Source organism: Falco punctatus (genome assembly GCF_963210335.1).
Source record: "Falco punctatus genome assembly, chromosome: 5".
NCBI classification, from domain to species: domain Eukaryota; kingdom Metazoa; phylum Chordata; class Aves; order Falconiformes; family Falconidae; genus Falco; species Falco punctatus.
The window spans coordinates 11,837,038-11,854,122 of record NC_137584.1 but is presented as its reverse complement, the minus strand read 5'-3'; the positions used below and the strand labels follow the sequence as shown (position 1 = coordinate 11,854,122).

Sequence of the window (17,085 nt, the reverse complement as noted above, 5' to 3'; positions counted from 1 at the left end):
TGACAGACTGACTGACTGGCTGGCTGACTAGCTGACTGACTAGCTGACTGACTGACTGGCTGACTGGCTGGCTGACTGGCTGGCTGGCTGGCTGGCTGGCGGGCGGGTGGGGAATAGCGGACGCGCTGACCGGCGGCCGGGCTGCGGGTGTCGCTGTGCGGTCTGTCTCGACTGTTGGGCAAAGTTCCTCATTCCGAGGACCACCGAGGCGAATGGTGGCTGCCCTCCGCCTGGCCGTGGCGGGGGGCTGGCGGCCGTGAGCTGTTTCGAGCCTTGCCCCGACAGGAGCGGGTCGCGCCGCGGGCAGCGCGGGGACTCGGCTCCGCGCTGAGGGCTGCGGGCGGCGGCCGCGGGGCCGCACCGGACGCGGCTGCGCTGCGGAAGGCGAGGGGCCCCGCGGAGCGGCTCAGCTGCGGCAGCCGTGTCCGGAGCGGGGAAGCTCGCAGCGCGGGTGCGGGGTTTCTCTGTAACCGCTGCAGTGCCCCGTTATGTCAATAAATTGCAGTTCCCGTATCACATTCTGCGGCGCGTGGCCTTGAAATGCACCTAAACAAAGGAATAAGCATCATCGAATATGTAATAGAGCTTTTCTGCTCCGAGTCGGTGGCTTTCAACCTCAGTCGGAGCTAACGGCAGGACAGAGAGCTCTTCTAAGCGTTCCAGGCCTCACAGGAGTCTCCTGCCGCGGGTCTGTGCCCTTGCCAGGGCCCAGTGCTGAGTCAGTGTGGCCTTTCTGCCGGCCAGCTGCCCAAGGCCTGGGCTTTGCTAGGTGCCTGTGCCATCACACGGGTCTGCAAACTGCCTGGAAAAGTCTGTGTATCGGAAAATGGAAGATTGTAAAGGATTCCTGTCAGCATATTCAACCATTTTGTTTCACACGGGGTAGATACACTGAATTTGCAAGCAGCAACAGAATGCCTGTGGCTGTGTGCCGGTCCTGCAGCATTACATCTATGTGAACATGTGAAGCAAACCAGGACCTCTGTTCTGATTCTGAAATTGAGCCTAAGAGTGTCTTCTGTGAGTCAAACTTACCTGGAAGTCACTCTTACAGCCAAAACTACAGAAGGAAAACCAATTGCTGTTTTCTGACAAAGAACACATCAAACATAATTTGCAACAGTTTATGAGAAGTGGAGATATGGTTTGTTGCACTTGAAGACTTCAGCTTTGCATTTCACACATGCTGTACCCTTCGTGGTCTGTCTGTATATACCACCAGAGAGAGACACCAGTGCGCTAGCATCCAGCCCATGAGGAGGGAAGCCTGGGGGCACACAGGCCAGGACCGATGTGGTCCACAGGGTCATGGGTATGATCACTTCCATTCATAGGCTGAACCCCAAGCTCTCCCTAGACTCCTCTCATCAATAATGCAGGGAGGAAGAGGGACTTCAGGAACTGGAGCAATAGACAAAGCTTTCCTAGGCTTCCCCCTTTTTTCCCCTCTCTTATTTTTTCTCACCAAGACAATTTGTATCTTAAATTCAGCTACAGTCTTGGTATGGGTTAATGCCAGCAAACCTTGCAATAGCAAGGAACATGGATTTCTCTGCCCTGCTGCATCCTTCTGAGATCTTGCAGGCCCTCACTGCTGAGGGAATCTTCTTTTCTTAGTGAAACGCTGCACCAAAAGCATCTTGATTGTGAGGCTGCAGGCCCAGAGTCAAAAGGTGACACTCATGAATGCAGATTTAGGAGTGTGTGAGGAACACTGACATTTGTCACAGCAGATAAGAACATTTCTTATTCCCTGGAGACTGATTTTGTGTATAGCTGTATGTAAACAGGCATGGTTTGCCTCTGGCCAGCCTACAGGCAAGGCTGGCCGTTGCCTGTGCTCTGTTCTGTGTCAGACTTGCGATGCAGCCCTGATGTGAAGTATTTGAAGTATTTTCTGCCTTCATTTATTTTTATTTCTAAAAAATACTGTTGTTTGTATTCACTTTTGCCCTGGTTACTTTCAACGCTGGATGCAACTGTGCTCTGTGCTAGGCTGGGGAGGTGACAGACAGCACTGCTCAGCACCTGGCTTCCCTTGTCACCTGGCTCCACACCATGCAAGAGAACACCAAAGGTTTGCACTTCCTTCCCTAAATCCCACCCTGAGGTTATATATACTCAAGCTAAGGCAGCACTCTGCAGCATGACTCATGCAGGGTAGCAGGTGTGCATTCTCTACTCTGAAGTCCAATTGGGAAAAGAAACCTTGAATGGTGCCTGGGTCTCAAGAGAAATTTTAGCTTTGTTCCCTCCAGTGCCATGGCTCCTTAGGGCAAGCTCTCATACTCATCCAGCAGTGCAGACAGGATACAGCTGTGATGATGTAGAAATATATTTTAAACTGGTTAACACTACCTAACTACCAAACTAACACTACCCTAAATGTTGAGGGTTGCTTAGGAGATGAAGAAGGTGGCCTGGGAAAATATATCAGTGATGTTAACCTAAGTCACAGCATTTCCTCATGGAGCAAGATAGCATCACTTCTGTCAGGTTGTGAAGTTTTATAGTATATGATAAAAAAGTTGTCTGTTTCTGGGTTCCCACATCTTTTTTTTGCCTTTTTTTAATTAATACTACAAGATACCATAGTTTATTTATGTCCTTTCAAAGACTCTAAATCTGAAGTCTTGTTTTTCAAGATAAACAGAAAAAATTGAGCAGAGTAATGCAGCTCTTACAATATAAGAATCATCTGGTTATTCTTAATTAAATAAGTGGGAGTAACATAAACAGAGTTCAATGAGTTAAGATTGGAATATCTACTTTATAATTTGTCTTAGTCTCTTTATGTGCAGTACACTATACAGCATTTTTATGTTGTGAATGCCTAACAACGATATTTTTGGTTTAGACTGATAATTTACAAAGTGGAAAAATAAACAGTTATCAGATCATTTGGACAAGAAAAGATATGCACATGTATCCAAGCAAAAAATTTCTCAGGTTTCCCACAAAAGAACAAGTTACAGTCAATCAAAAAGGAAAAGCATCATGATGCCTTGAGCTGTGCAGTCGTTCTACTGTAAAGCTGAATACAAACTCATTACTAAATCATGCCTATGATGATGCTGACCAAATCAGAAAAGGTTTATGTGGCTCTGGCAGTACAATGTGTTTCCATCTGCCTGGAAATACTCTGTCTGCTGCAAATGCCTCAGGGCTCTCTGTCACTGCAGAAATTCTTCCCTGAGGGTTTATGTTGGGAGGGGAGGTATTCATCAAGCCCGCTTTTCTTATCATTTGTTAGCAGAGGCACTCCATACACTTCAATTTTTGCCATTGGCCATGACAGCAGAAATTGTTGCTTTCATACGGAAGAAAGGACGGATGTATTGTGTCCTCTACAAAGTACTCCTCTGGGTTATGTGGCAGTGCTCAACTAGATTCAGAGAAGTGACTTAGGCTTTATATTGCTTAAACTTCAGTGTTGCAGTAGCCAATAGAAGTACAGATTGGAAGTCCAGGCAATCCTGATGGCTAGAATTGCCTACTTAAAGGTATTCTTCCTGAAGGAAATGGGAGTACCTGGACATTTCCTATTAAACAGCTGGATTCTGTTCAGGACACTCATCTGTACGTGGAAACATGGACTCATACTTCTTCTCTGACAGTGGTATTTAGTTTTACTTCTGCAGTAAATGCTGAACCTCAGGCAAAACAATGCACTGGGACTTTGTGGAATCTTCTTTCTTTTTTAACTGTAGTTGTTTCCTCATGTATAGAAGGCATGAATATCCCTTAGGGAAAAGAGCAGATTCCCCACCTGTGCTGCCCCTTAGCCCTGTGGGTGATTTCTCTATTTCCCGAGTTTAAGAGCTTCACTGTGCATATAGGTACCACTGAGGGATGTTGGAGAGCTTGCTAAGAAGTGCAATTCTTTTGTCAATGGGCTTATAAAAATGTGTGAATAGTTATAGTGCGTCACACCAACGGTCCATTTCCCTCAGTACCCTGTCTCTCACAACGGTCAATAGCAAATGCTGAGGGAAGGACTTGTACAGACCAAACACAGGGTGACACATCCTTTGAATAGTCTCTGCATGTTTGAATACACTGACTGGTGACTCAGGACCTCCCTGAGCTGGGTGTGCTGGATGTGGTACTTCTGTACTCAGTAGTCTCTGACATATTTGTCTGTGAAGATTTTACACCATCTCTTTTTGAACCCATGTAAAATTCAGTATTCATGTTCCCTGTGGCAAGGAGTTCCACAGCTGAATTAAGCACTACGCATAGGGGTATGCCTTTACAGTCTTAGACAAAGTGTGCTCTGAGAAGAAATGCTTATTTTCTGAGTCCTTGGTGAAGACTTACCTCTCTCCCTGTGCACATGCCTAGCCATAGAAACACTGTCTTTTAAGGTGTTTTACTAGTGGAGAGTCAAGTGCTGAAATATGGAAGATTTATAGGGTTTGAGGTATATTTTATGAGTTCCAGTGGTATGCATAAATGTTGGACTTATGCTTTCAGCTGTGTAGCTTAGTCTTGCAAAACCATGTTTTTGTACTTGCCTGGAGCCAGGCTAGAATGATTCTTTCAAGAGTTTCCACCCCATGAAGTGGTGTATTATAATTCTGCAATGTTGAAGCTATTCAGATCTGTGGCAAAACAAAATTAATCTGAATTATTCTGTCATGAAAGATGGAACAATGAGGATAAATAATGCTGGCATCTCACAGGTTATCTTAATAGTTTTGTTCAGTTCCTGCTGGAAACTTGATTGGTAGCTGGATTTGTCAAAGTCTAGAACTGCCCAAGAACATACTTCAGCTATCAGTTAAGTGTTTTCTAACTTTCTTTGAATGTGAACTCTATAGTGAAAGTTAATGATAAAACTTTAAAAAATATTTCCAGTGGCAAAAGAAGCTTCACTTAAGCTTAGAGGTGCTGATAATGTGCAAACTTGCATGATACGTAATAGGTGAGGGATCCTGAAAAATATGTCTTCCTTGTCAATAACTAAGTAAATAATTTTTGCAGAGATCTCAGAAAGCTGGAAAGAACCCATCACACAGGACAGGATGATGTGCTTTTTTTGTGCTCAAGGAACACAGTATGCTGGATAAGGTAAGAACCTGCGAATTAGGCTTTACTAGTTTTTAGCAGAAAGTGTCTAAGGGAGACATAAATCTGAAGATTGTCAGATGTTCAGTATCTACGTGTGCCTAGAAAAAGAAACAAAGCTTCTTGCAACAATAAAGACACTTCTTCTTTGATGTTGATTTGAAAATTGTTGGATTTTGAAAGAGTAAATGTGATGTCTTTTTACTAGACTGATTTGTTATAATGTCGCCCAAAATTATGCCTCTAATTTGTCAATCTGAGCTCCAAAATTAAGCCTAAATTTATGGCGATTATAATGCTGTCATAACATAATCAACCTACTTTTTCTTTTGCAAATAATGGCAGTTATCCACAGCTATTACATCTAGAGGATGAACATAAAAACTTTACATAAAAATACAGTAGGACTATTACAAAACAAAAGAGAAATGAAGAGTGTAAGGAAAAGAAAGAAAGAGAGGGAGGGAGAGGGAGAAAAGGAGGTGAGTCCCATTCATTTACTTTCTAAAATGCTGAACCTAGTTGTACAGCAGTGCTCATGCTGTCTCAGATGAGTCATTTGAGGCTGAGGAGCCTTTATGTAACTTCTTGAGGTGCTGCATGGTGACTGGTGCTAGGGTGCAGAAGCTGCTATGTAATCCGAGTCTCCGGCTGTGGAAGCCAACTATCCCTCAGAGGTGCCAACATTGTGAGGGTCTCTGGCACCCTGCTGCAAGCCCAGCCTCATCCTGCTGTGGAGTGGTGGAGCCTCTGCAAAGTCCTTGTCTTTTCGCTCCTGCAAACTGGCTCCATGTCCTTGCCCACTGAAGGACATCTCTCTGGGACTGCTCTCTAGGTTATTTTGTTAATCCCGTGAAGATTTTTGTGTATGACTTACAGCTGTCACTCTCTCCACCTCAGGGTTTGGAAAGTAAGATAAATGTTTAAACTCACATTTAAAAATTCTCAGCTAAGTAGGTCAATACACCCCTTACAAACCCTGTTTCTTTGTGAGGTTTGTTTTTTGGCTTACCCGATGGCTGCAGGCAAACTGTTCTTTCTGGCTATCATGGAAAAGTCTTCTCTCCAATCTTTCAAAACTTTTCTATGTTCTTCAAACACCCTGCAAGTATTTTTCCTTCTATTTGCTGGGGAGCATCAAGTCTCAAGGGCTGGATTTTTTTTAAGATAGATGTAAAGTATATCTATACTTTCTTTGCAACCCATGTCAGGGAGTAAACCCTGGCTTGACTCAATGTCAGTCACGCAGAATCACTCTTGGGACAGCCTGGCCACGTACACGTTGAATATCAGTTGGATCACATCCAGGCCCGATGCCTATCACATAATCCTTTGTACCTGCTCACTCAGAGCTCTTTCTAGTGTGTAGCACATACCATAATGCCATACCTCGCTGAGAGAGCTGAAACAGTAGCATCACAGACTCTCTGCTTCCTTACCTCCAATTCTCATTTTAATTGTATTATGTAATGTATAAGAGCTGTTTGTCCTGTTGTCAAAATTTGTATTTACTGGAGAAGGGGAATCAAGGCAATAGCAATTACTGCAGTCGTTTGAATAGCGACCTGGTTGTGGTTTACATCATCTAACTATCAGGTTTTGCAGTCTCAGTCCTTGGAGGTTTTCAAGATCTTTCTGGATAAAGCCCTATGTAACCTTGTCTGACCTCATTGCTAACCCTGCCTTGAACAGCAGGCTGGGTTAGATGAACTCCTGAGTCCTCTGCCCTGAATTTTCCAGTGGTCCTGTGATCCTGTGACCCCTCTCAGGAGTAAAAAAAACATCATGCACACTAGGTGTTTTACATATAGTTTGTTTGGTTTTCTTAATATCTGAAGTAAATTACTGCTAAGGAACAAAATGAAAAGAAAAGAAGAAACTTCCAGAACTGCTGTTAGTGGTCAGAAAAATCACAGGGCGAATCTTTAGCCTAAAAACATGGCTAGGAGGCCTTAGAAAGTTGTCCGATATAGGACACATTTCAGACATATGACAGCAATTTCCAAGCATTTGGTTGCAGCGTTAAGGTCTGGAAAGATGTACCTCTGGGGTCCACACCCTCTTCATTTAAAAAAAAAAAGACTGCTGCTGTGGCTGGTTGGCAATGGAACAAACAGTGGCCTTTTGAACAGCATGAATGGATATCATATAGTGGCATTACTTAAGGGCTAAGTTTATTTAGACTTTGGCTTATTTGGTGACTTGAAATATGAAACCTTTAGTCAGGTCCTCAATCATGGAGATCGGACTCCTCACCCTCCCTCCTTTCCGGTAGGCTGTATGCGGTAAGAGTTAGTCCTCAGGGAGAGACAGCTAGTATTTACCTGTGTCTAAACTAAACACAAAGTTTTGAGCAAGTTTTATAAATAGTTTGAGTGTATTTTTTAAAAAAATAATTCTTAATCGCTTCTGTCTATAGAAGCCATTGTAGCTGCTACAAAAAACGATTCTGTAAGAGACAACTTGTGTAACATAAGGTTGACTCATGTGCTTGTCAAATGGATGTAATCTAAAATAGGATGGAGGTTCTGAGAAGTTTTACCTACATAATTAATGTCTACCTACCTCTACTTTACATAGCTATTGCTTCTTGATAGCATGGTGGAATTGGTTGGAAAGTAAAGGATTTTTTTCTCCTTTTTTTTTTTTTAAATGCAAACTAAACTTAAACATAGTTTACTTAGTTTAGCTTTTGACCAATTTCCAAGCAGAAAGCGTGGTTTTCATTTTTAGAAAGAAAAAAAGCTATCCTGCAAGAGGTCACATCCTACAAAAACTTTCCATTTTAACAACTACTTCTAATTCTGTTTTCTTTTTTTGTTTGTTCACCTTTTCTGGTCATTCCAAGATGGAGGAAACCAGGACTGAAATAGTATAGTCTCCACCATTGCTAGGTGCTTTTCTTTCCCTCTTGTCAATTCTATTTGATTTCCTTGGGAACAAATCCCTGCTCTGTCCTTTCTGGGATACATTCATCTCTCTGGGTATGTTTCTGGTCCCTCAGCTCTAGAGCAATCTCATGGATTTTCATCACGCTGCCCAGAGACCCCATAGCCTGATCTTCTGTATATGATGGAGTACAGAATTTCAGCAAGTTGCCCCTGTATTTAGCCTAATTACTTGGTTTAGACTTTTGAAAAAGCATTCAGGTTTGATGGGAAGACATACAAAGAAGCAGCAACACCACCTTCCTTGGCAGTCTATTCAGGAAGATATCCTCTGCTGGTAGTAGATGCCTCATTTCTAATTTGCATTTGATTGATTTTAGTGCCTGAGCGTTAGACCTTTTTACACTTCTCTCCCATAGATCAGTGCCTGATCTATTTTCTTCCTATGAAAGTGTTGGAGAGGCCTCTCTCAGTCTTCTCGCTCTGATGAGTTAAAGTACGCATCTCTTTAGTCTGTTGGTTATGTGGGAAATGATCTTTGTCGCCAGTATGAACGGCTTTCAGGTCAGTCTGCTTTGGAAAGGAAGCTGCCTCTGCCTACGGAGATACACTGGTCTATGAAACCGACTGCTTTACTAACACCCCTTTTTTATGGATAGATGAATATCATAAATAGCTGTTACAGAAACACACATTCATTAAAAAATCTGCCAGTTTTTATGTACTTAATTAAAAGTGAAGCTACAATGTATGCATGCATGTACTTCAGAATGCTGTGATATGCTACTCTATGACATTATGGAAACACTGGCTTTAGAAATTAATTTTTTTAAAGCATAGTTTAAGTTTACAGTTTAGGTATAGTCTATAGTTGAAGATAATTGAATCCTCGGGGAATTCTCTAGAATGAAATAGTGTTAATATACACTAAATAGTTTAATGAAAGTAAGGTTTTTCTTGGCTGTTTCAGCAGTATTTGCAATGAGGAGCGGTTGCACTGACCTTTTGAAAACCCTCAGAGAGCTAAGGGAATAAGGGTGGGTAATATAAAGTGATTAATGAAGCTTGGTAAATGGAATTTCATCACACAATTGTGAAAAATACTGCCATAGGAAAACAGATTTTTGAGGACAACCTGTCATCTTTTGTAAAAAAGTTTAACTTGTCTCAGTTTCATAAAAACAGCATGTTTGTACATGTTTCAACGAGCCCCTACTGTTATGATTGAACATTTTACAATCAGTGAAAAATGCTAAAACAAAATTAAGGCATGACTTCAACTTTGCAATAAAGGCATTACATGAACTTGCTTCCTAAATGTTCTGCTCATATGTATCAGGTAAGATACAGTGTATCAATCAAAGTTAAGGGGCTAAATGCAGCAAATAATGCAAAAAACCTCAGTTTTTTTGTATCAAAGTTACAGAGATTTGAACAAAGTAGAGAATACAGTTTTGAGTCCTGACCTCACTGAAGACAATGATTTCAGTGCCATCGATTTCTGTAAAGCCAAGAGTCTGCTTTGAGGATGCCCACAGAGGAAATCTAAAAATTCAGCTACACATAAAAACCTGTTCTGGATACCGCATTTACTTGCACTTTGGAGGACCTTCAGCACATCAGAAACTAGAACACAGGGTCATTCCACAGCAATTCATTATAGTTCTGTGAGATCCATCAACTGCCAAGAGCTATTGTTCTGGGAAAAACAGGGGGCAAGGTCCTCATTTTCATTCCATTATGGTCCTTCTGCACTGCTCCATCAGTTCAAAAGGGCTGTAAGGCCAGGGAACTTGGTCAGAGGATTATCTTTACTGTAGGGGAACTCCTAGGTGTATCATTTGTAGATTTGCTCCTCAGACTTTCACATCTCCCATAGTATCATTATGTAATTCCTTCTTTAATTCCCTTTCTGAATCTCATTTCAAAAAGTGAATCTCTCAAAACCTCGTAAAGTCTTAACAATGCTGTCCTACATTTGATGTGTTTCTTAAAAGACAGTGCTTTGCTTTGTTGGGGTATTTCAAAGCATGAATACAGTATTGCATACAATGCAATAAAACAGTATTTACAGATTTGATCACCATTAATTTTTATGGGTATGGTTAAAATATGTACAGGTATTTTAATAATAACAATTAAAATATTGTGAAAATATAAGCATATAATTCCAAGACAATAACCTTTTTTTATGCTATATTAACAAAGAAGAAGCTTTTTGCTTATTTGGACATTGCTTGTTCTTATACCAGGCTTTGAACAAATAGAAACAAAATCTTATACTTTCGAACAGGCCCCAATCCAAAGCTTGTCAAAATTAATGTCTTTCTTTAGGTTTGATTCACTGAATACTCCAGGAGGACACTTAATCTACAGTCATCTTACATGCTCTGCAGATAACAAGATATATTTGAATTACTTGTCTCGACTCCCTGTTTAGATGTTTAACAGAAATTGGTATTTTTAGGATGGGATTCACTTGATTAATTTAGAAGGCTCATTCAAATGTTGGTTTCTTAAGGAGTCATATAAACGTGGTGTGAAAAGTTCATAGTTCATTCCATTGTCTATCCAGAGAATGTGTATAACTAGCTGTAGACAAGTGCAGAGTCCACATTTGACGAAGTGAATCCTACCCACTGTGCCTGGAGTAACGGTTCAAGTTGGAAAAGAATTTGCAAATAACATTATTTATTAAGAGAGATGTCTTCAGGTACTAGGAAAAAAGCTCTTAATATCAGTGCAGACCGGATTTTCATGAAATTCTACCCTGATAGCTCAAGGCAAATTTCAGTGCATGGCACACCCTTCACCAGCATAGCGTAAAGCATTTTGGCACATTCCATGATCAGAACCAGTGTCTGAGGTGTTATTACTGAGCACTTTTGAGAGAGGTTTATATCCTATGCTCCTGTCAGTACTTTCCAGCAAACACAACTTCTTCAGGCTTACGTCCAAGCAAGGAATGTGCCCTCCTGCTACCATGGAATGATCTTCCACTCACCTATTTTTAGTGTTCGGTATAATTCTTGTCTACTCACTGTGAGTGATAAAACAGACTTTTGCTTCCTTCCTAATTCCACAAGCTGCTGAATCACAGTTTCTGCTAGGACCTGATCCAAGGCCTATTGAGATTAATTAAAAGATCTACCCATCCCCTAAATGAGCTTAGTTGCAGGCCTTGAGTTCAGTGATGCATAAGACAACCAGCTAAGCTTTTGGAAATACAGAATATTGTCCTGGAAGAGACTATAGTGATCTTCTGGTTCAAATTTCCACATAGCATAGGTGTTCAGATTTCCCTGTGTTTGCCTCATTTCATGGAAACATTCTTTGTTTGCACCACGATCTGGTTGAATGCCTGCTGAATCCAGATGAATGTCTGACCAGCCAAGTCCACTGTCTAATGCTAAACACAGGACAGGGCATTGACCATTCAAGTCCCCGCTGTCGTAATTTTGTTGAAATTTCCTCCAGTATTTTAAGTACTGTAGTGCTTAGGTTTTTACATTAACCAAACAGTACTCCTTTCTCCACGTGATATTAGAGAAAAACAGACCTTGCTGAGCATGGGTTTATTTCCAGCCAGTCTTCATACCGTTAGTAGAGCTTGCTAGGTGCTGCAATCCTTATTTACCAAGGCTCATTAAGGAACCAGTCTGGTTTTCTGTATTTACTTAAACACATTTTTATTTAGAGTATACCTAGGCTGCAACTCAAAGGTGTGATTTCAGCTGATACAGGTACATATATTCGAGCTAGACTTAAACTGAGTTGTATAGAAACCGACAACAGTATAGCTGTTAGCTGCCTGAGACATAGCCAGTGCTGTCGATGACTTTCGCAGCCTTTACAGGCTCTGTTTGTAAGAAACCATGAAGGATTAGCAAAATTAGGTTCCTGAGGGACCAGTGAAGGTGGTAAAAGTGGAATTTTCATTATGGTGACATATCACAGATGGGTGTAAAACTTGAGTCTGGTAACGCTTGCTTAACTCCCAAATGTGAAAATTGAACAGAGAAATTTTTTCAGCTAGCTTCCCTGGTTGGCGTGCCGAACACAACAACAACCTGTTTTACCTCCCAAATTGTGTCTCCAGAGTATCCACTCTACCGGCTTGGAGCAGTTGAAGATTATTAAAACCTTTCATGTTAGGTTATACTGTTTCAAAATTATTCCTAATATGCAGGAGTCGGGTCCAAAACAAATTTCCCTCACACGATGATCTCAGTAAGCTGCTGTGCAGTTCCCTGCTTCAAGTTTTGTGCACAAGTCTCTCAGGTGTTTGTCAGAGCCAGACATTGAAAACCTGCTTAGGTCTAGACACTGCCAAATGGTTGTTTCTATAGTCTTGAAAAGGATGTGCAGCTAAGGTCTTTTGTTTTGTTAAACATAGATCTCCTAGCAGTTTAGTAGGACTAATGTAATCTGTTTCTTCTGCCTGTTCTGGACGGACAGGTATTCTTTAGCTGAGGATGTTTTGTGCCCTATAACAGAAGCTGGTGGGCGTGCAAAAGGTTTTCAAACCTAGGCACCCCTAAGTTTAAATTTGACAAATGTAACACAAACTTTTTTGAGTTACCAGTCTGACCTAGATAAAACTAAAGAGTGACATGTAACTGCCTAACAAAACCTTAGTGTAGACAACTGTAAATGGAAATGAGCAGATAAAATAAGCGCGAGGGTATGAAACAGTCCTGTAATCAGCAAGGCTGCATGATAAAGTCCAACAGAACAAATAGTTTAACACTTAGAGAGTGTGAATAGGATATCAACTTAGCCCAACTCTCTATAACTGTGTTTATTTTCCAGTTACTCCTGAATTGTTTTTATTCTCTGTGTGCAGAGGAATGTGCAGAGGAAGATTGAGATACATGGTGTAGTTATCGTGTACACTGGCTGTAGGGCTGAAGCTGGCTTAAAATGTCCTTGTTTTACCTCATATCTGCCCACGCTCCACAGTTTCCCATCTACATACTGTGCTGATAGCCACCTGTGGGGCTGTGTTGCAAACGGGGCCACTGACATGAGCCGTGTTAGAAGTAAACCTCTCTCCAGAAAGAACTGTACGGCACAGGCTGCCGGGTAGTGTCGGGAGGGCTGCGGGCTGCAGAGCTGTGAGGTGCTGAGTGGAGAATGGGAGAGGGAGCTCCTGGGGCTCATGGGAACCATCACACAATATAACTACTCCCAGTCCAGGTACAGTATTTAGTATCATTCGGTCACCAAAGAAGGACCACATTTGGTAAAAGAATGTAGGAGTTGAAGTGGTGTTTTGGGGAAATCACAGCTTATGTTACAATGAAAACCAGCAGCTGCAGAGCACTTTTGAAAATCAAGTCTTGTTTAGATGCTGGTAAGATGTGACTCTTAAAATTGTGTCTGAAGTGAGCTATTATGTATTTAAGTTTCCTGCTAACTGGGAACTTACTGAATCCTTGCATACCATATTTGATTCCTAAATTATATGTTTAACCATGAAAACCTTCTACATGTACCTACAGAGCAGTATATCCTATTTGGAAAGGAAATAATGAAAAGGGTCTTTAAGGGTCTTCTGACAAGGCAGAGGGAATCAGAGGGTGGTATAAATCCAGCAGAGGAAACTCCATGTTGGATTAGCAAGGGAATAAATGGGATATGTTCAGAGGATTCAGGGCTTGAGATCTCCAAGCAGTAGGACTATCCTCCATTAATTTGACCTGTCTCTGAGTACATGAATATACTTGTAAGAAATGGAGCTTGCATGTTGTTATGGCATGGCATCTAACGCTTAATTTCTGTTTATCCATTTTTTTATTAGTGATAAATCTATCCAGGACAGATGAAATCCTAGTATTAATAATCCATTTCTTCTCTTACTTTCTGTTGTAGGATTCCTTTATTGGTGTTTTTGTAGAAGGAAAGATCAAAAACATATACAAAAGTATCTTTAAATACCAAGCCCTTAGGAAAGTAAAGGGAAGATGGGATATGTGTGCGAATACTGTTGCACAACTGGGCAAAATCTGTGACATTTGCAAGGACTTTCACTAATGGACTTTTGGGCTACATCCATGCTAATGAATTAAAACAGTGCCAGCAAATGATCTTGGGACTAGAGGCTGGTTGTCTCTACCCTCAGGTTGACTTCGGCTTTGCCCTGGCCAGCAAGTGCTCTCTTCACCAGATCACAGTGCGGTTTGGGGGTTAGCGTGGGCCACACGCAATAGGAAGTTTGGATGTGGCCACCTTGTTTCGGAGACTAAGAGAGCTGATCAGTATTGATAGGTATGCTGGAGTGCCAGCTGGGCTCAGTGCCAGAGGCTGGAGAAATGTGTATTGTGAGAGTAACTTCACCATTCCGGGCTGGGGTGCTTGGGATACAGCACTACCTGTAAGCGCTTCTTCCCACCATCTCCAAGAAAAGGAGCGGCATTGACTGTTCATCTTCCCTGCCTGTTTCTCACAAACAACAAGTTAAGGACTTACAAATAACAGCAAACATCTCCCAAACGCTGCCTCATCGTGCACTTTTTGCAGGTGAGGAGCTGCCAAGACTGACCTTCCAGGCATCAGCTGTGGTTGCTGTAGTATCACCCCGTCCCTAGCCTACAGAGATGGCACCCTCTCCTGTCACTGCAGAGACTGGTGCCCCAAAAAGAATCAGCAGAGGTATGAAAACTTAGAAAAGCAAATTTAAAAGATGTGAAAAGACTGCATGACTGCCTGGGATACTGTTGGAGCACAGTGTGCATTTACTGTTCATACCTGGTTTTCAGAAGAACGAAATATGCTGCTCCTTTTCAGCACTACAACTGACTGTATTTTGTAACACAGTGCAGAGGATGCCAGCCCAGCGCTTCTGAAGAGGCAGACTTCAAGGACTGGGTGGCATTTCTAAATGTATGAGACTTGCGCAGGGATGAGAGAATTCAGATGAATCAAAACATTGTTAGGTGTGCCCACTCCACTCAGCATGAAGATGCTAAAGGAGCAAAATGTCACCCAAGCTGCTTCAGTGCACGTTTTGGATTCTGAAAGTGGGTTAAGACGCGTATGCAGACATGACCTTATTTCGCAGATACTGGGCACGGAGGCCAGTCCAGGCAGAGCTACATTACCAACCGGTTCACGTTTGAGTAGCTACGAGGCTCCTGGAATTTCTGCCAGCATCGTTGTCCCTGTTCAGACCCAGAGCTGTTGCCGGTTTGCCTGCGAGCCTGAGCCCCGTGCCAGCGCGCCTCGGGGGGCTCTCCAAGCCTCTCCCAGTCTTTGCGGTGCAAAGCCGCGGGGATAAGCGGGCGCTCCCGACACCGGGCTGCCGCTGCGCTCGGTGCCGCGGGCGGGCGGCGTTACGCTGGGGGTTCATCTGCTGGGGTGGCGCGTTCGGCTGAGAACGCCACCCGCTGCCCCGCGGCATCTGCCCCAGGGCGCGGGGCGCGAGGGCTGCGGGGGGCAGAACCGCACCCACGGGACAGAGGCGCGCTTGTCCTCCCCCCGCCGTGCCGCCGGCCCCCCGCCCCCGCCGGGCCGGCCTCGGGAACGCCCCGCGGGCGCTGGTGCGGCTGCGGCCGGCGGAGCGCGCCTGGCGCAGGGGCAGCGCCGGCCTCTCCCTTCCCGCCCCCGCCCGGCGCCGGCGCCGCGCACATGGGCGGGCCCAGGGCTGCGGGCAGCGCGGCCGCGGGGCAGCGCGCACCGAGCGCGATGGCGGGGGCCCGCGGCGCTGTCCGCCGCCTCCTGCTCCTGCTCCTCTGCAGCTCCGCGGCGGCCGGGTACGTGGGGCCGGGCGAGCCGGGGCCGGGCGGGTGCGCGGGGCGCCGCGCCTGCTCATGCTGCCCGGCGCGCAGGCTGCGCGGGCGGGGGCGCTTCCCCGGGGGTGCCGGCGGCCGGCGGGCAGCTGCGCGGAGCAGCGCTGCCTTCTCCCCGTCCCGCACGCCAGCGCCCGCTGAGCGAGCATCGCCTCCAGCCGCCGCGGCGGAGCGCAACGGGAGGGCTTTGCAACTTGCGCCGCGCGTTCTTGTGCGGACGCTGTTACTTTTTTTGGGATTGTGTTTCACTCCCTGCCCTTTCTCCCTCTGCCCGTTTGGATTTTCCAGACCTGCATTCCTGGTGGCGGCTCCCTGGAACATCAGGCCTGGAGCAAACATGACTGTCGGGGTGGCTCTGCTGCCGGACAGCCCAGCACAGGTCACCGTCAGGGGGGAAGTGATCAGAGATAACGAGACCATCTTGAGCAGGGAGATGGTCTTTGAGAAAGGTAAGAGAACGGAGTTGGCTTGGAAGGATTTAGATTTGCTTTCTCTCACAATAGTCTGTTGCTCCCCAAATATCCCAGCTTCTAAATGGTACTAAAATAGGAACTTTTATTTTACCAAGTAGGGGCCACTTAAGAGAAAACAATCCTGTGCTCTGCTGGTTCTGTGTGCGGGTGGGTGACTGAGCTGGGTAGTGAGTGGTTGCATGGGTGTGCCAACTCATTGTAAACTCTGAAAATAATCCAATAGTAGCAAAGTGTGATGGATATAGGGTTTCTGAGAAGCCAGGAAGTACTCTGGTCAATGTGGGATGAAGAACAAGCAGAAGAAGAGGTGCTCATTGGTAGGCTTGTTGTTAGGGTGCAAGGTGGAAGCAAACAGGATAATGGTAGGGGTGGAACAAACAAGGTGATACAGTATCTGGAGATGGCTGCTTCTCATGCCCTAGGAAAGGGAGAATCTGAGGAGGATAGGGGAGATGACCGTGTCGGACACCATTACTTGGAAGCTCTGTGTATTGGCGGAAACAGAAATTTTTAAGGATCAAGAACTGGATCATGGGACAGGTTGAGTACTGAAGATAAATACCCCTGAGAGCAGGCTGATTTAATCTGTGCCCCGGGCAGCAATAGAAGATGTGGTGGCAGTTAATTGCACCATTTCATAAAGGCCAGCTGGGAACAGAAGCACAGAGATGCCCTGCCTGAGATTTTCCCTCATGAGAAAGAAAATATTTTGTCTGGGTAATCCAGCTTTCAGACTGTTCTTAGTGTGAGGCAATATAAATGATGCCCAAACTCTAGCTTTTTACTTGTTGTAAGTAGAGAGTCTGGGGGCAATATGAAGTCCTAGAAAAAAACTACCCTGCTGTAATGCACTCTCTTCTTGTT

At 44.1% G+C, this 17,085-nt stretch overlaps 1 protein-coding gene across 2 annotated transcripts in view; it reads left to right on the top strand.

Annotated features, from left to right (window-relative positions):
• The first annotated feature begins 222 nt into the window (after nt 1-222).
• Nucleotides 223-17,085, top strand: part of CD109 (CD109 molecule) — a 98,763-nt gene continuing 81,900 nt past the window's right edge. Inside the window, exons 1-2 of one of the 2 annotated variants that reach the window (XM_080388710.1) lie at nt 223-15,712; nt 16,037-16,197. In XM_080388710.1, coding sequence (XP_080244836.1) covers nt 15,588-15,712; nt 16,037-16,197 — 286 coding nt within the window. In that variant the 5' untranslated portion in view covers nt 223-15,587. Of the gene's footprint in view, nt 16,198-17,085 lie in introns of both variants that reach the window. The other variant, XM_080388709.1, reaches the window with a different exon arrangement.